The sequence below is a fragment of the Geotrypetes seraphini genome, chromosome 14, assembly GCF_902459505.1.
Source record: "Geotrypetes seraphini chromosome 14, aGeoSer1.1, whole genome shotgun sequence".
Taxonomy (NCBI): Eukaryota; Metazoa; Chordata; class Amphibia; order Gymnophiona; family Dermophiidae; genus Geotrypetes; species Geotrypetes seraphini.
In genome coordinates this window covers 600,820-627,089 of record NC_047097.1, presented here as the reverse complement: position 1 = coordinate 627,089, position 26,270 = coordinate 600,820, and the positions used below count along the sequence as shown (strand labels likewise).

General features: G+C 39.3%; 1 protein-coding gene across 3 annotated transcripts in view; it reads left to right on the top strand.

Annotated features, from left to right (window-relative positions):
• Positions 1-26,270, top strand: part of ALDOB (aldolase, fructose-bisphosphate B) — a 269,623-nt gene that overhangs the window by 216,335 nt on the left and 27,018 nt on the right. For all 3 annotated transcript variants that reach the window (XM_033920844.1, XM_033920845.1, XM_033920843.1), the window contains exons 2-5: positions 7,937-8,058; positions 9,974-10,185; positions 13,543-13,597; positions 14,950-15,110. In XM_033920844.1, coding sequence (XP_033776735.1) covers positions 7,937-8,058; positions 9,974-10,185; positions 13,543-13,597; positions 14,950-15,110 — 550 coding nt within the window. The remainder of the gene's footprint in view (positions 1-7,936; positions 8,059-9,973; positions 10,186-13,542; positions 13,598-14,949; positions 15,111-26,270) is intronic.

The window sequence follows — 26,270 nt, the reverse complement described above, 5'->3', positions numbered from 1 at the left end:
ACAAAATTAATCTCGAGTTTTCGACCAATCTGCCTCCGCCTCTCCCTCCTCCAGCCTGCTCTGACAACTCTCCATTGTCCCCTGCCTCCTTTTAGTCACTCTTCTCTGGACCCTTTCGAGTAGTACTGTGTCCTTCTTCATGTACGGCGACCAGTGGGGAATCTCTGCCTTGCCATGATGGCGCCATCCCACTCTCTCCCACCCCATACCTCTGTAGATCTTCACTAGCTTGAGCAACTTCTCCCGCATGTTGCTCGAGACAGTCTGGTTCCCCTCTGAACCGCTTTTGAGTCAAGGGGCCAGGAAGTGACGTCGGAGGGAAATCCAAAGCTGACACAAGGAGCATGCTGGAAAAAAGTCACTCACATTGGCAAAGATTATGAGGTATGGGGGGGGGGGAAGGGAGAGTGCAGGTACGGAGAGGAGGGCACTGGCTAGAATAGTAAATTGCAATCCAAGGGACCCAGGTCCAAGTCCCACTTTGACTTTTTTTCACTATTGTAATTCTGAGCCTCCTAGAAACAGAAAAATACCTACTGTACCTAAATTAAGACACCTGCAAGCCTGGGTGTCCCAATTGTGTGCTCTTACAGTGAATGAACCTAATACCAAAATAGTGATAAAGAATATCAAATCAATCAATAAGCAAAAAAGTTTTTACCCCAGTCCTGTAAGCAAAACGGAAAAAACTCACAGCGGCCACATTTCATATATTCATTAAAGTTCATCAACAGATTCTGCTAGTTAAAGAGACCATTTAACTGTATAGATATCCAGTCTCAGTGAAATCATCACTCTGCTTTAAGTGTTGGTTTTCTAGAGCTGAATGGCCGATGACCAATAAATGTCCAGCCAAGCCCCTTCTTCAGGGACCGCCAAAATTCAGCACGGCGCAGGCTGAAAAATGCTGTGTAGATACCACTGTTCTGTGAGGCTGAAGGAGGGGGAGGGGTATCCACACAGCAGTTTTTCAGCCTCTGCCGGGCTGAATTTTGGCAAAGGGACTCCCAGCCTTGAATCTGAGCTTGGTTTGACATTTATTGGTCATCGGCCCTTCAGTTCCAGAAATATATTAGGTATGAAGTATCCATGTATTACAACGAGAAAGGTAGAAATGGTGACATCTTTTGGGAGGTGAGGCATTCTGAAATATGAGATGTTTTCTTTACAATTTGAAATCAAAATATTCCATATATACTAAAATCATGAATCTATTCTCATGTCTGCAGAAGCCAATTTAAGAAAAATGACACTTTTGGAAGCCTGTTCTTCAGGTTCCTTGGCTTTTGTTTGTTTTATTAAAGATGATGACTTTGGCAGTAGTGTTCAAACTAATATTAACGGAAATCTTTCCTGGAACTTCCCTGTAGGCTTTTGCTGTTTAATTTCATAGCAATACTGTAATATTTGTTGGCTTTGTGGCACTGCCAATGTGCAGCCCAGAGCAGCATAAGACACAACTCAAGGAACAGGTCCCTACCCTGTGAAGCTTACACTTTTAAGAAGGTAATTTTATAAGGGGATGCACACTTTTTGGGGTCCTTTTTCAAAGCTGTGATAAGAAAGTAGACTTGACACACCCTTTCCCATTTCTACCACATCTGGAAAATGGCAGACGTACCATTTTCTGGCTTAATGGCCATGCAGCCATTAACGATAATTAGCTTTGAGTTGTTATTGGTAAGGGCTCATGCACTATGGTAGATATCTTGCAAACAGGATGGTTGGACAAGCTGGAGTGAACTAGGACGATTTCAGCATTTGGAACCTAGGACAATATCAACGAAGAGACAAGTTAATTTAATCATATATTTTTAATGGGTATAACTAATGGGCAGACTGGATGGACCGTTCAGGTCTTATATCAGCAATCATTTACTATGTTACTATGGTAATCCTGCGCTGGCAATGCTAACACACAGATTAATGTAGAAATGGCCACTCTCCGATCCATGTAGGTAGCGCATTTGAAACTTACTATAGGACATCTTGGTGCCCCCATCCCCCACACAGACAGGAAGAGAGCATGTTGTAGTGCTCATTGCAGCTTGCTGCTACTACTACTATTTATCACTTCTATAGCGCTGAAAGATGTACGCAGCGCTTTACATTTGATAGACGGTCCTTGCCCAGAAGAGCTTATAATATTAACTTGGACAGACAATGACATATAGGGCTGGAGATGTAGAACCAAGGTGAGAGGAGTTAGTTGAAAGCAGCTTTGAAGAAGTTGACTTTTAACTTGTTCTTGAAGACTGCCAGAGACAGAACCCGAGGTAGGGTTTCAGGCAGTTTGTTCCAAGCATATGGCGCAACAAGATAGAAGGGACGGAGTTTGGAGTTGGCAGAGGAGGAAAATGGCACAGATAGTAGGGACTTACCAGTTGATCGGAGCTTGTTGGGGGGGGGGGCAGCCAAGTGATTGCATTTGTAGGTCAGTAAGAGGAGTTTGAATTGTATTTGTAAACGGATGGGAAGCCAATGAAGTTGCCTTTAGGAGAGGGGTAACGTGAGAATAGTGGATCTCTCAGAATATGAGTTGTACAGCTGAATTCTGGATGGATTGGAGGGGGGAGGGGGAAAGATGGCTGAGCGGAAGACCTGAGGAGAGTAGCAAGTTCCAGTAAGTATGATGTGATGAGGGTTTTGGTAGTGTGCGTGGAGAGGAAGGGTCGAATTTTGGAGAGAAAAGAAATCCAAATGGACAACTTCATAACCTCTAGTTTTACCTCTTCTCCATCTCGGAGAATAGTTAAGCTTTGGAACGCGTTGCCAGAGGTTGTGGTAAGAGTGGCTAGCATAGTTAGTTTTAAGAAAGGTTTGAACAATTTCCTGGAGGAAAAGTCCATAGTCTGTTTTGAGAACGACATGGGGGAAGCCACTGCTTGCCCTGGATTGGTAGCATGGAATGCTGCTACTCTGTGTTTTGGCCAGGTACTAGAGACCTAGATTGGCCAGTGTGAGAATGGGCTACTGGTCTGACCCAGTAAGGCTATTCTTATGAAATTTGTTTGTAGATTAATACTCTTCAAGTACTTAAGAAAATATAGAGGAAAGCAGAAACCTGAGACCGGGACCAACACAATTAGAAAAATAAAATGAACAGGTAGAATAAGTCATTTTATTTTCTATTTATTGATTAGAATATGTCTGGTTTTGGCATGTACATCTGCCAGAACTGGTTTTAAATGTGGCTGGGACCCATGAGAAACATCTCCAGGTATTGGAAGAGCCATCCTTGGTGTCTCTGTGCATAAGCCAAGTTAGTTTGAGAGAGTTTATCTGGGACCCTTGGACTGATTTCGAGCTGTTGAGAAGATTTTTTAGAAAGAAGTCTGTCTTGATGAACTGCTTCAGACCTGCTTGAAGCCCTTGATCTGTTTCTCGGTAATGTATAGCAATAAAACAAAAAGAATAAAGGTGATACTTTTTTATTGGACTAAATGCACCAGGATGGATATATTGGATAGTGTCCTTTTTGTCTGAAGGATTCAGTCAGGGTTTCTAGATGTTTATCTCTGTCTCTTGGGTCAGAGCAGATACAGTGGTGTCGTGTATAATGGATCTTTTTAGATGTGAGGGGTGGAAGCTGCAGTTGTGGAGGTAGGTTTCCTGTTAATAGAGACTGTGGTGTCTCGAAAATTGACTTTTTCTGAGAAATAGTCAAATTTTGAATTTGATGATAGGGTGGTATCTGTAGAAAGTTGTAAAATTGTTTGAGAGTCTCTTCTCCCTCAGTCCAAATCATAAAAATGTCATCAATATACTGGTAGTATTTCAGGGGTTTTGTTTGATACGTATTTACAAATGTCTCCTCTAGTTCTGCCATGAAGAGGTTTGCATATTGTGGTTCCATCCTTGTGCCCAAAGCAGAAATAGTTGCCAGTTAGGATGAATTTGATCAATGCTGTAATAGCTTCTGGTGAGTGTTGGTGGTCCAGGGTAGATGTTTTAAAGAATCTGTAATGGGGGAATGTTGTTCTATAGCGATTCTACGCCCATTATGACTGGAAATTCAAACTGTTTTGTCACCTCTGTCTGTCTCCAACTACCACTGAAATGCATTCATATATACTGATTTTTCCAACATTTGCTTGTTTCTGATCCGAGGAAGAAGGGGTTACCTTCAAAAGCTAATCGTAAACTACATTAAGTTAGTCCAATAAAAAAGGTATTACTTTTTTCCTTTATGTGCTTGTTTATTTCTACATATTACCTTGAAGAATGGACTAACACAGAAATTGACTATTGCAATTCTCCTTACGCCGGATTATGTCAAACACACATATGTAGACTACAATTAACCCAATGGATTCATAATGCATCCAAGTTTGACCATATTATTCCTTCACTGAAAAAAGAACACTGGCTCCCTTGTGGCGCAGTGGTTAAAGCTCCAGCCTCAGTACCCTGGGGTTGTGGGTTCAAACCCACGCTGCTCCTTGTGACCCTGGGCAAGTCACTTAATCCCCCCATTCCCCAGGTACATTAGATAGATTGTTGGTCCCTTGAGAGAACGGTATAGAAGATTGAATGAATTAATAAATTCATTAAGTTAGTCCAATAAAAAATGTATTTTTTTTCCTTTTGGTTTTGTTTTATTTCTACACGTTACCTTGAGTGTACAAGGATATTATGGCAGAGGGAAGAAGTGAGTGCAACTTGGCTGACTTATAAACTTAGCCTGGAATGTGTGCTTCAGGGCTTATCTTCCCACCTTGTATAAACGAGTCTGCTGTTATCCTTGGGTTTCCTAAACTCCCATCACTGGCCTCGTGTATTACAATGAAATCTGCTGTTCTTGTTAACAGCTATAGACATTCCTCTCCCTCTCTCTCTTTCCCTCTTCTCGCTGTCCCCCACCACCATTGTTTTTCTTTAATTCTGCTTTGTTGGCACTATTGAACTTTGCTCTAAGCTCAAGTTAAATTGTTACCAGGAGATAAAGTGCTGCTGATTGTACACTATTTACTTTGGTTGGCGTGGAGGGAGGGGTCAAATTCAAATTTGATCTTTGATCTCTGCTCACAGACAGGAAGATTGAAAAAGGGAAAAACATTTGGAGGTCTCTTAACTAAAGTATGTTAAGCATATCCAATTTAGCATGCTCTGTTACTGCATGAGCACAGTAATGGTTACCAAGCTGGTGTGACAGCCTACAGCAGGGATGTCCAACCTACGGCCCTGGTTGAGGGCGATGCAGTGTTTTCCTCTGCTGCCCCCGGGTGTTTACCATCTTGCCGGCTCCCTCCTCTGTCTTGCTGCAGCGTTTGCGCGGCCCCAGAAACATTTTTTTTGGCCAATGCAGCCCAGGGAAGCCAAAAGGTTGGACACCCCTGGCCTACAGCAATTTGTGAGTTGAATGCATGCTGAGTTGGTGTGATAGCTGAGTGGGTTGTAGAAGAAGGAGCCTTGACATATATGTGGTACTCATGTGCTATCAGTATGGGTGCACTTAACACAATGGTTCCCAAACCTGTCCAGGGGAACCCCCCAGCCAATCAGGATTTCAGGATACTCAGTGCACATTCATGAGAGAGATTTGCATGTAGTTTATTTGTCAGGATATCCACAATGAAATTTGCATGCACTAGAGAAGTTGTGCAAATCTCTCATTGGATATCCTGACTGGCTGGGGGTTCCCCTGGACAGGTTTGGGAACCACTGACTTCTGAAGAGTTATCCATATTAGTTGTGAATGTCTCGGAGGAGATACTATGCACCCCCCCCCCCTCCATTCTCTGTGGCATTAATGTACAGGAGGTGAATTTTTTATTTTTTTTTTTTCAATGAAGGAAAACTCTGCCATGATAGGTTCAGGAGTAATCTAAGGAAATATTTTTTTTATAGGAAGGGTGGTAAGATGCATGGAATAGTCTCTCGGTAGAGGTGGTGGAGACAAGACTGTCTGAATTCAAGAACATGTGAGATTTCTTATAGAAAGGAGAGGATAGGCAGACTGGATGGGCCATTTGGCCTTTATCTGCTGTCATGTTTCTGTGTTTATTATTATTATTATTTTTTTTATTTATAAGTTTAATAATTACAATATCAGATGATACGAAGAAAAAAAAGGTTCTTACACAAATTTCAGCAATATTTAGTTATTCATACAGAATTCCTTTCCAAGCCCACAACAATGGGGAGACATGATACAATTTCAAATAGACAAATTATAAAGAAAAAACTAAGGAAGTGGTTCTCCATTCACCCTCGCAAATCCTAAACCATTCCCTACTATTTAGGGATTCTTATATCCTCTTATTCCTCAGTAGTGGAACTAAAAGCTCTTTATTACTAACTCATTTCTGTTCTCGAGCTATTAAAAATTGTTGCAATTGAATGGGATCCCAAAAAACATATTCAATGTCTTGTAACTTAACAAGACATTTGCATGGAAATTTTAGGTAAAAAGATGCCTCTAGAGCAGGGGTGTCCAACCTGGCCCAGTGAAGAATTTTGTGCGGCCCCGGTTGAGGACGATGCAGTGTTTTCTTCTGCTGCCCCCGGGTGTTTACCGTCTTGCCTGCTCCCTCCTCTGTCTTGCTGCAGAGTTTGCACATTTGTGCAGCCCCAGAAACATTTTTTTCCGACCAATGCGGCCCAGTGAAGGCAAAAGGTTGGACACCCCTGCTCTAGAGCTAAGACTCTACCTTTTAATTTCAGAAATTCTTTCCTTCTTAATTGCGTAGCTCTAGAGACATCTGGAAAAATTCTAACCAAGTCTCCACAAAATTTTGTCAACCTATTTTTAAAGTAAAGTTTCATTATTAACATTTTGTCTATCTCACTCATGCATGTTATTACCAGAGTGGACCTACTCTGGATCACATCCTGGCTATCTTCCAAAAACTCTGTCAAATTTATTTCATTTGTAACCAGATGGTCCACCTCCTGGGCGGGTTCTATTTTTCTTTGAGGAACATAATAATTATTTATTGGGAAATTTTCCGCATTGGGCAACCCCAGTATTTCTTTAAAAAATTTTCTATGTTTATTATAACAGTAAATATTAATGTGTGCTAACTGCAAAGTCTATTGTAGGTATCCTTAAAACCGATTGGCTAGGTGGGTCCCGAGGACTGGTTTGAGAACTCCTGTTCTATATGAACTTGTTCAGATCCCTCCTGGCTTAGGGTTGCCAGGTGGCTCCAGATCAAGGACAAGCTAATCCACCCCTGATTTTAATTTATTGCAGTCACAAAGTAAAACCAGGGCTGGACCAACCTATCCTGCATGACCCAGAGCTACCTGGTAAACCTACTCCTGGTTCTTTCTCAACAAGAGTTGGACTTGGTGATGAATGGACAAACCATCTGCATTTCAACAGACTTACATAAGAACATAAGAATTGCCATCTCCGGATCAGACCCTAGGTCCATCAAGTCCGGCGATCCGCACACACGGAGGCCCCGCCAGGTGTACCCTGGCATAGTTTTAGTCCCCATATCACTCTAAGCTTCTCATAAGGAGATGTGCATCTAGTTTACCCTTACCCGTATCACTTTATTCCACTCATAAGGAGATGTACATCTAGCTTACCCTTAAATCCTAGAACGGTGGATTTTGCAATTACCTCTTCTGGGAGAGCATTCCAGGTGTCCACCACTCGTTGTGTGAAGCAGCATTTCCTGATATTTGTCCTGAACTTGTCCCCCCTTAGCTTCAGTCCATGTTTTGAAGCGGAAGCTCAGCATGGGAAAACTATAATAACTTCTCACTTGCAGCCTGTGAAAAGCATTAGGCCAGAGAGGATATTGGATATAAGGAAGCCCAACTCAATACACCCGTAGAGTGAGATACAGAAACCCAGATTGTGAAGAAGGCAAAAAGAGGTAGCTGAAAATGTAAAAATGTCCCATTCTGCCCTTGTCTTGGATCCATCTGATCCAAGCTGCAATGCTAATATCTTTGTGTTTTGTTTCTTAAACTCAAGACCTGCAACCATGACTCACCCATTCTCACCCCTCACTATGGAGCAGAAGAAGGAGCTCTCGAGCAATGCCCAGCATATTGTGGAGAAAGGGAAAGGAATCCTGGCAGCTGATGAGTCTGTAGGTAAGTTCAAATCCTGTTCTTTATTTGGAGGAATAGTCTCCAGTGAAATCTTGCAAACTAGTGCAACGCTGTTCACTCACCCTAGAGCAGAGGTCTGTCTATTGTCAGACAGCTCCAATTCACATGTCCATCATGGTATAAACAAAAATAATTTAAATTTTCTTAAGGGAACAGTTCAGTTCTCTCATATGAAATCATTTAGCCACAGGTAATAAAAGACCTCTCCAAGTCGAAATCAAACTGATTACATCTGCAAAGGACAGAGATGAAAATCTACAGTTTTTACTGTAAGTACTAACCCAGGAGCTGATTTGGAAGCAACCACAAGCTTTTCACATGCAAGATCAAGGTGAAGCTTCACAAGAAGATATCCCAAAATACGACATTGAAAACATTCCATCAGACTATTGGATAAAACTAAACAGGTTTGCCTTGCTTAATACAGGAGATAGAAAGCCCAAAGAGTTATGGCATGACATCAAAAGTGTAATTAGTGATAAAGCTAAAAAAAAAAAATATTTCAGAAGAAAAAAGCCAAAAAAAATCACCTCAGATCTTGGAAGAAACCAAAATAGTAGCAGAAGAAAAGACAAGCAAAACTTTCTGGTGATAAAGAAAAAGTATCACAAATGAACCGAGTGTTTCAATGTGAAGTTCGGCAAGACAAAGAACAATATCTCGTGGATATTTGACAGAAAATTGAATCAGAACATGTAAATGGAAAAACCAGATTAGCTTTTCAGGAGATTAAGAGATTATGGCAGAACTTCTAACCTCAACTGGGGATGTTTAAAAGACGCCAATGGAATGATATTGAATGATCCAGAAATTATTAAAAAGAGATGGAAAGAATATACAGATAATTTATACAAGCAAGGCAATGACAATAAAATTGGGGAAAATAAACTAGAAACTGAAGCCAAAGAAGAATCAACTATTTTAAGTCATAACAACAACTAAATTTAAAAAAAACCAAGTCACCTGGTATCAACAGTATTCCAACTGAATTAATAAAAGGTTCAGAAGGTCCTATCGTGGCCCTCACTCGACTGTATCAACAAATTTGGAAGGAAAAAAATGGCCAATCAATTGGAGAAGATCATTATTCATACCTATAAGAAAGGTGACACCAAGGACTGTAACAACTACAGAACAATTGCATTAATTACACACGCCAGCAAAATATTGCTGAAAATAATGCAACAAAGGCTCTAATCATATATTGAACAAGGACTACCCAGAGTTCAGGCAGGTTTCAGAAAAGGTTGAGGAACAAGCGACATTATTGCCAATGTTAGATGGATATTGGAGAAGAACAAAGAATACCAAAAACCCCTATACCTTTGTTTCATTGACTACAGCAAAGCTTTCGATCATTATTGCTCACTGCTCATTCTTACAAATACTTAAGAACTCAGCTGAAAACTTAACTTTTTTCAAAATACTTGGTTAAGTGATTTATTTTGCTTCTAGTAATATTGTTCTTTGTTTATAGTCTTTTGTAAACCACGTTGAACTTACAGCTACGTGGTTAATAAGCACGATGTTATGTTATGTATGCATGACCAAGTTTGTGAAATAAGTTAACAAATGAACTGCAACAAAGGGCTATGTAACTTTTCAGAAAATGTTAGACCTGGCTTTTTAATGTCAATTTTCATTTGAGTTAGTTTCCTACCGACTGATCTCAATGATATTTCTATCATTTAATGGGACTTGCTGTATTGTATTTTGCTTTTAGTATTAATGATTTATATTGTGTATGTTTAGAATTGTAAACACTTTTGGTTTTTAGCGGTATATCAAATATTAAAATCAAATCACATCCGAGGGTAAATTTCCTTGTCTTGAGTGGAGATATTGGATTTCTGAGCATTAAATGCCTTAACTTCTAAGACTTGTCTTCTCTTTTTAGGCACTATGGGTAACAGACTTAAGAAGATTAATGTGGAGAATACAGAGGAAAACCGTCGCTTCTTCCGAGACATTCTCTTTTCTGTGTATCCTTCCATATGTGAGAATATTGGAGGAGTGATCTTCTTTCATGAGACCTTATACCAAAAATCCAAAACTGGAAAGTTGTTTCCAGAACTCATCAAGGAGAAGGGCATTGTAGTTGGAATCAAGGTAGGTGTTTAGATGGATGAGATATGTACAAGGTGTCCTGGAAGAGATTAGGACTGCAGGAGATGTGAATACCCATAACAGTGAATACTCCTGCACCATTCTCTACAGCAGTGATTCAACCTGTAAATTAATTATGGGTATCCTGAAACCCAACTGGCTCTGAGGTCAGTTGAACAGGATTGGAAAACCACTTCCCTAGACTGATTCTTGCTTGGTGTGGATAAGACTATGGGTGACTGACTTTTCCTATTGCTGGAGGAGAGTAAACAGTGAAGTGCCGCAGAGGTCTGTACAGTGAGAGATTAGAGAAACTGGGCCTCTTCTCCCTTGAAAAGGGGATACTGAGAGGGGACATGATCGAAACATTCAAAGTAATGAAGGGAATAAACTTAGTAGATAAAGACAGATTGTTCACCCTCTCCAAGGTAGGGAGAACGAGAGGGCATTCTCTAAAGTTAAAAGGGGATGGATTCTGTACAAACGTAAGGAAGTTCTTCTTCACCCAGAGAGTGGTAGAAAACTGGAACGCTCTTCTGGAGGCTGTTATAGTGGAAAACACCCTCCAGGGATTCACGACAAAGTTAGACAAGTTCCTGCTCAGAACGTACACAGGTAAGGTTAGTTTCAGTTAGGGCACTGGTCTTTGACCTAAGGGCCGCCGCGTGAGCGGAATGCTGGGCACGATGGACCACTGATCTGACCCAGCAGCGGCAATTCTTATGTTCTTATGTACTGGGACCAGTGCTTTTTTAACTTATTTATAAATGATCTGGAAATTGGAACACAAGTGAGGTGATTGAATTTGCAGATGACACTAAACTGTTCAAAGTTGTTAAAATGCATGCGGATTGTGAAAAATTGCAGGCGGACCTTAGAAAATTGGGAGACTGGGCATCCAAATGGCAGATGAAATTTAATGTGGACAAATGCAAAGTGATGCACATTGGGGAAAATAACCTGAATCACAGTTACCGAATGCTAGGGTCCACCTTGGGGATTAGCGCCCAAGAAAAGGATCTGCGTGTCATTATAGACAATATGATGAAATGTTCTGCCCAATGTGCGGCAGCAGCCAAAAAAGAGAATAGGATGCTAGGAATTATTAAAAAAGGGATGGTAAACAAGACTAAGAATGTTATAATGCCCCTGTATCGCTCCATGGTGCGACCTCATCTGGAGCATTGCATTCAGTTCTGGTCTCCTTATCTCAAGAAAGATATAGTGGTGCTAGAAAAGGTTCAAAGAAAAGCGACCAAGATGGTAAAGGGGATGGAACTCCTCTCGTACAAGGAAAGACTAAAACATTTAGTGCTCTTCAGCTTAGAAAAGAGACAGTGAGGGGAGATATGATTGAAGTTTACAAAATCCTGAGTGGAGTAGAACGCATGCTCAAGGCCTTCTGGTTCTCATCCTCTCCGAGATTCTCATGAGATTCGAGATCTCACGAGAATCTCAGAGAGGGTGAGAGCCAGAAGGGTTTGAGCATCTCCCCGCAGCAGCCCAGCAGAGAACCGGCGGCAGGCACTTTTAGCACCGGCGCACGGGTAAGGACAGGGCCGGTCAGTTGGGGAGGGGAGGAGGCGATCACGGTTGCGAAGGAAGGGAGCAGTGCCGGTGGCCTCGGGGGAGCAACAGCCGGTTCTTGGGGTGGGGTGTCAAAGTGGAGGACAGCAGTGGGAGAAGACAGAAGAAGAGATATGGGTCGGGTTGGGTGTCAGCTTGGGTTGGGTGTCGGGTCGGAGAGATGTACCTACCGGTATTAAGTCAGTGGAACGAATCATCTGAGTTGCCATTATAATAATAATAATAATAACTTTATTCTTCTATACCGCCACAATCTTGCGATTTCTAGGCGGTTTACAATCAAGAGTGCTGGACATTCAGCGAAATACAATAAGTAGATATTCAGAGGAAATACAGAGATCAGAGACCTCAGGCGGCAATAGTATAGAAATACAATTTTCTGAGCGAAAATGTAATATGTACATTTTAGTAGATAATGTCCGACAGGACCTGTTGGGGATAAATAGCAACGTAAAGTTACGATAAGATGAAGATAACAGATTATATTTATAACAATGCTGTAAGTTCAGGTGGAATAGGGAGGGGGAGGGAGAGGGAGAGCGGGTCAATTGTTTAGGTATTTCTGAAACAGGTATGTTTTTAGGCGTTTCCCGAATTCCCCATATGTAGTGGGCGAAAGCAGTTGGTCTAGGTCTTTGCCCCACAGGACTGCTCGGTGAGAGAGAAGGTGTTCATGGTGTTTTTTCATTTTGCAGCCTCTAAGTGGAGGGGAAATGAGTTTCGGGTGTGTGTTTCTCTTGAGCCTGTTATTAGAAAATGTGAAAAGGTCCGTTATGTACCCGGGGGTCAGGCCGTATAGCACTCTGAAGCAGAGGCAGGCAAATTTAAACCTCACTCAGGCCTCCGTCGGCAGCCAGTGCAGCTGCCAATAGCAGGGTGTCACGTGGTCGAACCTCCTCAGCCCTATGGCATATGGGGAAAGTTGCTTTGATATCCGAGCACTTTGGATTGCGTGCATGCTTCTGGAATGAATTATGTTCGCAAACCAAGGTACCACTGTTTCTCAAAAGCAGCCTTATACAGAAAACTTTATAGAGAGCCTTTGAATTTTTCTAATGATGTTTCTCCATGCAAATAACTTGGTAAAGTATTCCAAAGCTGAGGGGCTATGACTGAAAAAAATAGTAGACCTCCTTTGTACCAATAACTTTTAGGGAGGGAATAGTCAGAAGATGCTGCTCTGTTGATCTTAATGTCCTAAATGGAGTATACGGTATAAGAAGAAGGTCAAGAAATATTGGTGCATTTGAAGGTTAGTAACATAATATAACATAACTTTATTCTTCTATACCGCCTCAATCGTATGACTTCTAGGTGGTTTACAATCAGCGATTTACAATAATAAAAGTACAACATAGTCAGTATAGAATTATTAAATTTAGTATGACTTCTGTTTAGGAATTACAATGCAGTCTTAACCTGGCTCCCTTCATCAAGACTTGCCTAACCAAGACTGCTGTTTACTTGCTTGAAACATGAATGTTCTATCCAAAAAGGACCTATATTTAATGCAATTTTGTATGTGATTCTATAGGAGACTGGTAACCAATGTGCTTTTTTCAGAAGTGGTGTCACATGATCATATTTTTATTGAATTGGTGATAATATTTATTGCCATATTTTGTATTATTTGCAATCTTCTCAAGTCTTTCTGTGTTATGCCCTTACAATAATCCAGCCTAGAGATAATTAAAGAGTGTTCTTGTACAATTTCTTGGTTTCCCAGCTGCATGCTTAACATGTCCTTAAATGTCTATAACCTTCTTTTCACAGGTTGATAAAGGTACTGTTCCACTAGCTGGAACAGATGGAGAGACCACCACACAAGGTGAGAACCACTTTGTTTAGTGACATTACATTAGTGATTTTTATTCCGCTTGTACCTTGTGGTTCAAAGCGGATTACATAAGAAGAGAACTGGACATTTCTAGGAGGGTACATTACATTGGAGAATACAGATTGAGGGTATAGACTTAATAACATTGGAAGATAATCAGGTTACATTACATAGCAAGTATTCTGTTTCCTTACATTGGTAGATAGTTAGTTTCGGTAGGATAATTTAGGTTTCAAACTAAACTAAACCTTAAGTTTGTATACCGCATCTTCTCTACAGAAGTAGAGCTCGACACGGTTTACAAAATTGGTATAGAAAGAAACTACAATGAAAAGTAGAAGGGCTTAGAAAGAGAGGCTTAGAGGGAATTAGTAAATCGAAGAGGGAGAGGTCATTGCATTTTGGAGAAGAGCCAAGTTTTCAGATGTTTTCGGAAGAGTTGGAAGGAGGACAGGCACCGAAGCGGGGTGGTAAAACTGTTCCAGAGTTCGCTGATCCTGAAGGAGAGGGAAGTCCCTAGTTTTCCTGCATGGGATATGCCTTTTAAAGAGGGGAAGGATAGTTTGAATTTTTGAGTGGAACTAGTGGTGTTGGGGTTAGAGGAGTTCCAAGATAGTGGAAAAAGGGGAGGCAGGATACCGTGCAGAGACTTGAAGGCTAGGCAGGCGCATTTGTAGTGAACCCTAAGGGTTACTGGAAGCCAGTGAAGCTTAGACAGAAGCGGGGAGGCGTGGTCAAATTTGCTTTTTGCGAAGATTATTTTAGCCGCAGAGTTCTGGATCCTCTGGAGTCTGTGAAGGTTTTTCTTTGTCAGGCTTAAGTAGATAGAGTTACAGTAATCCAGTCTGGAAAGAATGATGGATTGTACGAGGACAGCAAAGTGATGATGATGGAAGCAGGATCTCACTTTCCTTAACAAGTGAAGATTGAAAAAGCATTTTTTTACTAAGGAATTAAGGTGGTCATTGAAAGACAGTGTGGAATCGATGATGATGCCTAGTACTTTGCATGAATGTTCAAGATGCAATGTGGTAGCTTCTTGGCATTTCGTTTTTTTTAATTAATTGGTCGATTGAGGGTATGGTGCCAGGGAGTGAGCAGAGCATGGTAGGAGTAAGAGGGGAAGAGGAGAGGGAGATTAGGTAGATTGTATATACTTTTTGAACAGAAGTGTTTTGATTTCACAGGGTTTCACAGAGGGCAGAAGGGGGAGAAACAGGTTGAACTTAAATCATTAGGTTATTTTCATTCTGCCTCCAACACAGACAGAGATACTGTCTCAAGAACTCTACAGTTTTGTCCTAGAGGGCAGTACAAGGGATTACTTTTTCCCTTTTGCGCAGGTTTGGATGGACTTGCTGAGCGTTGCGCCCAGTACAAAAAAGAAGGAGCAGACTTTGCCAAATGGCGCTGTGTGCTGAAGATCTCAGATGCCACACCCTCCACTTTGGCCATCCAGGAGAATGCCAATGTGCTGGCTCGCTATGCCAGTATCTGTCAGCAGGTACTAAATTATTGAGTCCGTGTCTCCATTCTGTCTGTTTCTCTCTCACTCTCTCCTAGACATCTGGGATGTGGATTTGTTTGAAATGACATGGGAACTGTCAACAAACTAACTAAACCAAAGCTTGAATTTATAGACCATGTCATCTTTATAAGAATAAAGTTTGACTATGTTTACAGTATGAAATGTAAGGGAAGAGACAATAAAGAGAAAAAATTTACAGTTTGGTGAATAACCAAGTTTTTAAATGTTTATGGAAGATTTGAAGAGAGCATAAAAATCCAAAAATTCATTTTTTCCCCCCTGTGTCCTCAATATTCACATGGCGGGGCATAATCAAAAACAACGTCTAAGTCCCCTTTTCGCCAAACTGTGTGTGTGGGGGGGGATTTCTAGAATGGCCTACCTGCACGTTCAGGAGTTTAATCGGCCAGACTGCCACAACATCTACCTTTAAGCCCTATTCTCAAAACATCGTCCCAAATGCCCAAAATAAGACCTTTTAGGCATGGGAGGGACCAGTCCTTCGCCTAAAAGCACGATTCTCTAACCGGCATCTGTCATAAGTTCCAGTTACAGAATCGTGGAACCATTCCCCCGCCAAGCAATCGTGGCAGGAGGGATGTCCAGTCCCTCCTGACCAAAGCCACCGTAACCCCCCCTCCCCTAAATGTTCCCTGGCAGGAGAGATGCCCAATCTCTCCTGCTGCGATCCTCCGAACCCTCCTCCAATGATCGACAGCAGGACGACTCCAGCACGGTCAAAATTTCACTCCTGACGCCAGGGTACAGCTAACATATACTGTCCCTTAGGCATTTTCAGTTGTAAAACGTTTAATAGCATCTCGAAGAAAGCCACCTTCACCTCCCTGATCTTCAGTTTTCTTCCAAGTGAGCGGAGCTGGCCCTTCATCTCTTCCCTGTCATACTTCTATCCGCTCACATCGTTGGTGCCCACGTGGATAAGCACAGCAATGTCCTCTCCCCCCTGCGCTGTCTATGATCCTGGAGATCCTGTTGGCCACATCCTTTACTCTTGCTCCAGGCAGGCAGGTGACAATTCTATCCTCTCTCCCTCCTGCGGTGTGGCTGTCCACATGACGTATAATAGAAGCATAGAAGATGACGGCAGATAAGGGCCATAGTCCATCAGGTCTGCCCACTCTACTGACCCACCCCCAAGTCTACTATCCTAGGGATCCCACTCCTGGTGACAGGTTCCCTTGGCTTAACTCTCTAAGGGATCCCACATGGAGTCTCCTACGATGATCCCCATCTTCTTTATTCGGAGGTTACTTGGGGGTTGTAAATCCACGTCCATGGTGTAGGGCCAATCTTCTTCCTCCTGTGATATGCTTGAAGTTATTTTTGGCTCTTTGTTTGGGGGGACGTCTTCATGTGTTCTCTCTCTTTCTCCTGGTGTGTGGTCATCCCCTATCTCAGCTTCAGTCTCTTCTGAATTTGTAGGGGTGTCTTCTCTCGTCCAGGCCATCTTCCTGGGTTGCTCGGGTACACTACCTTTTTTGCTGATATGTATTCCATAGTGTATGTGTAAAGTGTGTTGGGTGTTTTTGTATCTCCCAATTCATTTCAATAGGAAAAGATTAACAACGCATCTCTTCCCCCAGTAGACAACTCTTCCCAGCCCTCTTCATCCCACAGACTGCTATCCTAAAACTAACCTGGCAATATTAAACTAGCTTACTAATAACACATTGAGGGGTGGTAGACTCAAGAGCAATGTAAGGAAATTCTTCTTTATGGAGAGGGTGGTGGATGCCTGGAATACGCTCCCGAGAGAGGTGGTGGAGAGGAAAACGGTGACTGAATTCAAAGAAGCATGGGATGAACACAGAGGATCTAGAATCGGATAATAATAGTAAATATTGAAAAACTAAGGCCAGTACTGGGCAGACTCGTATATGGCTGTTTAGTTGAGGATGGGCTGGGGAGGGCTTCATTGGCTGGGAGGGTGTAGATGGACTGGAATGAGCTTTGATGGAGACTTCAGAAGTTGGAACCTAAGAACAGTAACGGGCAGAGCTTTAGATTCTTGCCCAGAAATAGCTAAGGAGAAGAAGATAAAAATTTAAATTGAATTGGTAATTTAAAGAGTGGGTAAGGTTGGGGAGACTGGATGGACCATTCAGGTCTTTATTTACTATGTTACTATGTAACTCATCTTGCTGTAAACTGCAATGATTCCCTGTTGAAAATTGCGGGCTATAAGAAGTTGTATTGTATTGGTGTCTAACAGAAGGACTGCATAGAATCAGGGCACTAACATTAGATTCCCTTTGTAGAACTGCCTCTAAAGAGCAGAATTTGCAGGTGAAAAGACTACTTGAATGTTTCCCACACTGATGGTCCTTAGAGTTTGCTCTTTGCTGCCACTCCAGGTGACAGCTCTAACAGTCCCTGCGGTGCATGCTGCCTCTGCTTAAAACGTTCTATTTACAGACGCTTACTCCTGGAAAGACCAAACCCCTCCCTCATCCCCCAACTATTTATTTATTTGTTAATTGTTGGGGGCGTGGCTTGGACGCGAATGAAGACGGTTGGGTGAAGAAACAGCTCCATATAAACAGGCTTAATTTTCAAGAAAAAACTACAAAAAAAAGCAAGATTTTACATTTAAATTAAAGTTTACCTCCTTAATCGAGTTGGAGAGAAAGGGGTGCCGTTTTGAGTGAGAGTTGGGAGTTAAAGTGCCGTTTTTCTTTCCGGGAGGCGAGGTGTGGTGTGGAGGGCTGAGTCCGTCTTGGATATTGCCGGAGGAGACTGATTCGAGGCTTCCTTTCCCCTTTGGCACGATCTGAGTTCGGCGGTGTGAAGCGCCGGAGGAGAGGTTTCCCGAGTGGGATTTTGCGGGCGGTTGCTCGGAGCGCCGCGATCGCGGCCATCTTGGATCGAAAAAATCTGTGCTAGTCCAAAGAGATTTGTACTCTTCTTCTCCCTGCAAATCCAATATCCCTACCCGCTAGGCCAAATACATATAAATCTGACTCAAGAACAGTTTTAAAAACGAAACTCGTTCTTATCCAGGGACTGCCCGTACTCTGGAGGAAAGGGACAAGAGAGATAAGATTAATGGACAAAGTCTGGGTCTGCCGGTGAGCTGCTTGCTGATAGGGATATAAGTTTTGAAACGCCTGATGCCTGTCATATCAGGGAAATAAGCTATCTTGAAGTGGCTGTTCTTTGCTGGAGATAAAACAGTGTCTGCGGTGAAATCTACTGAGCAACGGTTTTCTTGCTGCTAAATTCCAAAAAAAAATTGTGAAGGATAAATATAAATATCAATAAATATATCAATCTCTGTTGTTGTACTTGAAAAGATTGGATATAGGAGACTGTAGGTTTTTCTCAGAGTTTGGGCCGTGAGAAAAGGACAAATAAAAGGATTAATAAATAAATAAATAAAAGGATTAATGTAACCAAAAAAAAAGTGACATTGAGGTAATTGAATGATGCTGAAATAAATATATTGGATGGAATATTGCTCTCCTCGGTAGAGGCTGCGATTGGGCTAATAAGAGGAGAGCTAGAAAAGAAGGCTACAAATTTTTCAGCGCTGATGCTAGATGTCACAACAAGTTTGGTAAATTAATCCTATAAAAATAACCAGCCATATCTGGAAAAGATTTACTACTCTGAATCTTATTGCCTTCATAGAGACTGAGATTGGGCTTGAAGGTAAAAAAAAAAAAGAGGAAAAATTACTGACATTTTTCTCACAGCAATAGAACCTAAGACAAATAACTTACAGTTGCTTTAAGAATACTGAGAAAAAAAAAAAAAAAAAAAAAAAAAAGAGGCGTGGCTTGAACGGTTGGTTGAATAAACAAATAGCTCCTTATATGCAAATATATTAAAAGAACTACTACTAAATATTTTAAAGAAACTAAAATATATATTGAAATATGACTTCAACTAAACAAAATAAAGCTGAACTGGGAGCTGGAACATCGGGGAGCAATAAGAGGTCGAAACCTGAGCCAGGTACACCCTCTAAAATCCCATTACCAACAGAAAAAAATCTGGATGTTATGGAAGAACTAAGACAAATAAAAGAAATTGTCTTAGACAGTAACAAAAAACTACAAAAAGCAATGGAAGATGCTGCAATCCTAACTAAAAGAGTAGACATTACAGAAAATAGAATTTCAACATTAGAAGATATTACAGAACAACTAAATACAGATATGAATCACAGCAAAATCATATGGAAAGAAATAACAGAGATAAAAAAAAATCTTGAAGACAGCCGGAATCGTGAAAGACGGAATAATTTAAGAATAATCGGATTACCTGAAGGAGTGGAAAAGAATGATCCGATTGCATTTCTTGAAAAATTTCTACCTAAAATACTACCACTGAAATTTAAAACGGAACTGGAAATTGAAAGAGCTCATAGGATTCCAACACAAAGAAACAACACTCAAACAGGTCCAAGAACTTTAATTTTCAAACTTTTAAGACATCAACAAGCAGTTGAAATATGCCAAATAGCCAAGGAAATCAAAAATCTTAAATGCCAAGATTCAAAAATACACATTGTCCCGGACTTTGCAAAAGAAACAGCAACAAAAAGAAAACAATTCTTAGACATGAGACCACAACTAAGATCTCTAGGAGCTAGATTTGGGCTCCTCTACCCGGCAACTATGAAGGTTACCATTGCTAACAAAACGCAAAACTTTACGGATCCAAAAAAACTACAGGAATATATAAATCAACTGGAGCAACCTATGACAATCTAAAGAACAATTAATGAATTCATACCAAATACTTTGACGGTTAAAGATAGTTCAGAACGGAAAGCAATGGAAAAAGAACACACAAGGATCGAATTAAAGACTTAAACAACTTGCAACATTCTCCAGGGAAAATAAGAAAACTGAAAAATACAAAAATTCTAAAATTCTACTCAGAATAAATAGAATAAACTTACCGGGAGGAATGAAAATGAAATGAAACACATCTCCGAACTCAAATGATGACAAAGAAAGTTTTTTCAACAAACTTAAAAATGTATTGATTGAAAAAGAAATTTTGAAAGTGGAGTAATAATAAGAAAGAGAAAATAATAAGAAGAAATGATTGGTTTCCTATATTTCTGGTTGAAGGTGGTACTTCGGGTTTAATTTTGCGTTTCGGATACATTAAAATACATTTCAAATACGAAATGTATGAATAGAATGTATCTGAGACGAAAAAATTACCTGGAAAAAAAAAAAAAAAAAAAAAAAGTTTTTAAATATATATATCTCAATATTTATGTTCTTTATTATTAAGTTGAATTTAATACCCACAATTATTCAACCTGGCAATCCTTTATGGGAGATAAAATGAGGGTTTTTGGCACAGGACTTTACTCTCGTCTGCACAGGCATTAGATATTTTAAAATCATAGATATCTAGAGAGTATATTATTGAGACAGAACTTATAAGAACTCTAATGGGAGTGTTAGCTTCTCTTAATTGACACTCTCTTGTGAATCATAAGAAAATAATGAGTATAAGAGATAGGGGATTCCTGTGCTGAAAACTCTTGTTATAGTTCTGAGGAAAGAGGCTAAATTGGACAGCTTTTTAAAGTAAAAATAATATACCACCTGAAAAGAAACGAATTGTAATGAAATGTTCTTAGACATAAGTGATTTAATATAATCATTCTTATGGATTTAAAGACATACAAATATAGAAAATAATCTTTCAATACATAAGAATGAAAAACTTTTTACTTATTCTTATAATTAATAATAAAATAAGAGAAAATATACAGAAATAGAGAAAAATGTAGTACTTTAGATAATTATTAATAGCCTGTCGGAGTTATCTAAATCCAACCTCAACCTGCGTATCCAAGTTTTCGTAATTAATAAGGGGGGGAAGGGAGGGATAAAAGGGATGGGAGGGGATAAAAGAGAAATATATAAGGTAATCATGGGAATAAAGGAAAAAAGAGAAATGAAATACTTAAAACATTGGGAAAATATACATAATTTAATACCTAAGAATTTAAAAATAAATGGATATTAAAATTATGTCTTTAAATGTTAACGGTCTAAATCATATGATAAAAAGGAAAAAAACACTATCATTTTTAAAAAGGCAAGATGCGGATATATGCCTTATACAAGAGACCCACCTCTCATGTATAGAATCTAAAAAGCTAGAAGGAGGCTGGGTCAAACAATGTTTTTTCTCACCAGCTATAGGGAAAAAGGCAGGTGTTGCTATTTTAATTAATAAAAAATGCTCTGCTTCATTTAAACTAAAAGCTTCAGATATTCATGGAAGATGGATAATGGTGGAAATGAATATGGGAAATACTACCATGACGTTAATTAATATATACGCCCCTAATTCGAACCAAAATGAATTCTTTAAAACTCTTCAACAACTGATCATACCACTGGCTACTTCAAATCTTATAGTAGCAGGGGACTTCAATGCTGTAATGGATCCTTTATTAGATAAAAACCCAGGTAGAGTTATGAAATCTATGGGACTAGATAATTTGATTCAATCTTGCGATTTAATAGATATATGGAGAATACTTCATTTTGATGGTCGGGAATTTTCTTTCTGTTCTCATGTTCACAATTCTTTTTCAAGAATAGATTATATCTTTACTTCAAAACATCTTGCACATCAAGTGACACAAGCAGCCATTGATCCAATTATTCTATCTGACCATGGTGGAGTGTGGATCAAAATTAAAACTACAGATCAAAATAATAACAGACCAATTTGGAAAATGGATAGTACATTGTTGGTTGACAAAAATTTTTGTGAAAATCTTCTAACAAAAATGAAAGAATTTTTTCAAATAAATGATAATGATGATATTAACAGAGAAACTCTATGGGATGCCTTTAAGGCAACCATTAGAGGACAAATAATTTCTTATTCGGCTTTTCTAAAAAAACAAATCAAAAAACAATTTTTAATCTTAGAAAAAGAGATTAAAAATTTAGAATCAAAACTTATAGAAAAATGGGAATATTATATTCAACAAGAATTATTAAAATTAAAAGGTAAATATAATGAGATCTCATCTAAGATGATTAGGAAAGATTTATTTTCTCAACAAACATTGTACTATGGTAATTCAAACAAATCAGGAAGAATATTGGCAAACTATCTTAAAGCGAAAAAAAGAAAAACAAAATTAATAGCAATAAAAGATGAAAATGGAAATACAAATACACAAATTGAACCTATTTTAAAACAATTCTTAAAATTCTATAAATCTCTTTATTCTTCCGAAAATTATCTAAATAAAGAAAAAGATGGTTTTGAATTTTTAAAAATGTTAGAGGGTCCAAAAATTCCTGAACATATAAAACGAAGTTTGGAAGAACCAATATCACTAAAAGAATTAGGAACAGCTTTGAAGTCCCTTAGAGTTGGATCCGCTCCAGGTGGTGATGGATATACAGTGGAATTTTATAAAACATTTCAAAACTTTTTATTACCCTATTTATTAAATCTTTATCAATATCAACTCAATAAAGGTTGTATTAAAGGCACTATAGCAGAATCTTTGACTATTGTTTTGCCAAAGTCCAATAAAGATCCCACTTTGGTATCAAACTATAGACCAATATCTTTAATAAATGTAGATGGAAAATTATTAGCAAAAATACTTGCGCTAAGATTAGCTAAAGCTCTCCCCCATATAATAGGTATGCATCAAACAGGATTCGTTGCTCAAAGACATTCATCTCACAATACCAGATTAACATTCCATATGTTATATTTAACAAAGAAAATGAATGAACCTACTTTTGCAATTTCATTAGATGCAGAAAAGGCCTTTGATAGAGTAGAATGGCCTTTTATGTATCAAGCAATGGAATGGTTTGGTATAGGTCCTGGATTTATACAAATGATACAAACAATGTATAGCTCCCCTTCTGCTAGACTATATATTAATAATACGTTTTCAGAAAAATTTAATCTACAGAGAGGAGTTAGACAAGGATGTCCCTTATCCCCTTTGCTGTTTGATATTGTTTTAGAACCCTTAATATTAGCTATCCAACAAGCTAAGGAGATACAGGGTATACCTCATTCAGATAAAGAATATAAGATATCTGCTTACGCAGATGATTTATTACTATATCTGAAGAATCCAGAATCCACCATTCCACATCTACTTGAATTGATTGAGAAATTTGGAAAATTTTCAGGTTATAAAATTAATTGGAATAAATCAGAAATTCTTCCACTAAATATACATTGTACAAAAGGTTTATTTGATACATTCCCTTTTGTTTGGAAAGAAGAATATATTAAATACCTTGGAATTTTGATAACAAAAACAGTAGATGAAACAATGAAAATTAATGAAAAATGCTTATTACAAAAAGTAATAGAAATGTGTGAGCAATGGAATCCTTTGCATTTATCTTGGTGGGGAAGAGTACAAACCGTAAAAATGATGATTTTACCGATAGTATGTTACCAAATGGGGATGATACCAGTTTTCTTTCAAGATTCGTTTTACACAAAAATAAATAGGACTTTGACAAAATTTATATGGCTTAATAAAAAACCAAGAATTGCTCTAGCGTCATTACAAAAACCAATTAAGGAGGGAGGGGTAAATTTTCCCAACTTTTATAGGTATCATCAAGCCTATATCTTACGTCATGGTATGTATTGGATCCTCCCAGAACCTACAGATAATATTCCAGACTGGTTTTGGCTAGAATGGAGGCTTATGTTTCCATTACGTCTTAATCATGTAATTAGTATCAAAATGCCAAGGTTATACAAAGATCATAAAATATTTATGGATACCTGGAAAACTCTAAATTACATAAGTAATCTTACTCAAATTCCAATTAGTAAATCAACCAACCAAACTATATGGCTAAACCCCAAGATCAAGATTGGCGGTTTTAAAGTCATCTGGAAACATTGGATGATAGCAGGCATTCGCACTTTGGATGATGTAATTAAAAATGATAAATTGCTGGAGTTTTCACAATTGCAACAAAAATTTGGTCTCAATAAAACACAATATTTTAAATGGTTGCAATTGAAGCAATCTATTCAGAAAGGGTTCCCTGAATGGAAAGATCTCGCTAAATATCACAGTTTGGAATTCTTATGTTTCCAGATGGACTCAATAGGTCACAAAGCCGCACAGTGGTATAAATTAATATCCGGATATATAAATAAAAAACCAAAAAATGGTCTTAGAGACATTTGGAGCATTGAGATAAAACACCAAATTAGTGCATCTCAATGGCCACGACTTTGGTCTTGGAGGCTAAAATGTACGGTGTCAGCATCTATGAGACAAACTTGGTTTTTTCTTCTTCATAGAGCTTTTTGGACCCCTACTCGTTTACAAAAAATAGATAGTTCAAGATCTAATAGATGCTGGCACTGTCATATTGAAATTGGGACATTAGATCATCTTTTATTCTTTTGTCCATTTATCCTATCATTCTGGAAATCAATTTGGCCCCAAATTAACAGAATGTTAGAAAATCCAGTAGCCTTGACATATGATACTATATTATTTGGAACAACTATGAGAGCAAAAAGCCAAATTTCATCCAGTAATAACAAACTCTTATTTATTTTAACTGGAATTGCAATACAACAAATCACATTCAATTGGAAACAACATGATAGATTGAACTATATGTTCTGGTGGAATTCGGTATGCCACATATATAAAATGGAACTTGCTATTGCAACACACAAAGGATACATGAATAAATTTAAAAAAATATGGGGACCATTAACCGATTTTTGTAATGAAGGATAATTTTTCCCATAAATAACATTGGAAACATCTAAAGACCGTTAACATGATTTCTCTAATGAACTTTTCCCATGATAAGATAATTGTAAAGAGGGAAATGGGGTGGGCTTTTCAATTTTGATTATTACATACTAAATTAATATTTAAAGAATATACAATAAAATTGATTTATGTATTATTGGTTGGGAAGGAGGGTGGGACAAGGGATTTTTATATTAATGTTAAACTTGATATTAATATATGAGTTATTCAAGTGTGTATTTAAGTTTCTATTGAGTTTATTTGTAACACTTGTTGTAACACAAAAAAAATGAATAAAGATTTAAAACATATTTGTTAATTGTTTATTTAGCCCGTCCTCCCAAAAGGAACCCAGTACATGCATAGTATGGTTAGGACAAACTTTAGTGAGAAATACAGACTTTACAGTATAGACCAGTGTGTGCCTCCTGAGATTTCTGGTGTGCTGCGACACACTGGTGAGGAGGAGAGTCGGCTATGCTGGCAGCCTGTCGCGGTGAGAGGCACATCCTGTAGGAGGTCAGCCAGCGTGGTTGACTCTCCTCCTGGCCGGCGTCTCTTCTCTTCTCCCTGCACCTCCAGGATCCCTGTAACAGTGGGGCCGCGGCAAGATGGGCCTGCGCGCATGGGTGCACGTTGACACGATGACGTCACGCGTCAACTTCCGGGTGCCTTCTGGTCGGGATACTGCATTTAGTGTGCCACCGGCTGGAAAAGTTTGTGTGACACTGGTATAGACAAAGGGGTTTAGATTACAGCTTAGTGGACATGTGGTGGATTATCACATGGAGGTAAAATAGCTTTCTTAGTATGTTTGTTGTGGGAAAATGTTATATTTGCAGTGGCATGTGAGTATTAGGTCATGTCTTTGAGATCCATCCGTCACGGGTCTTGACGTAGGTCTTCTATTGTATGCCGCCCAGCTGTCTTTGCGCTACGGGCAGGATAGTAAGCCCTCAATAAACGTGGAAACTTTTCTGCACTTTTCATGCTAGTGGTAACAAGAGATTAGGAAATACCACAAGGCAGTGGTGATTTTCTGCCAGGTTTTATCATCAACCCAGAGCTGTTTAGAACTTGCTTTCTCATCTCTATTTTAGCTGGGGTGAAAGGTGAAACCTTCAACTGACCTTAACCCACTACCTTTTTTCTTTTAAGAAAATTAGCACAGAAGGAGGGAGTCCAAATTGATGCCGGCCATCTCCTGCAGTTTGGGCTCTTCCCTTCCTTATTGCAGTGGTGGATTAGCCTTTAACTTACTCCCTGTGAGCAGTGGTTCCCAACCCTGTCCTTGGAGGACCCCCAGGCCAGTCGGGTTTTCAGGATAGCCCTAATGAATATGC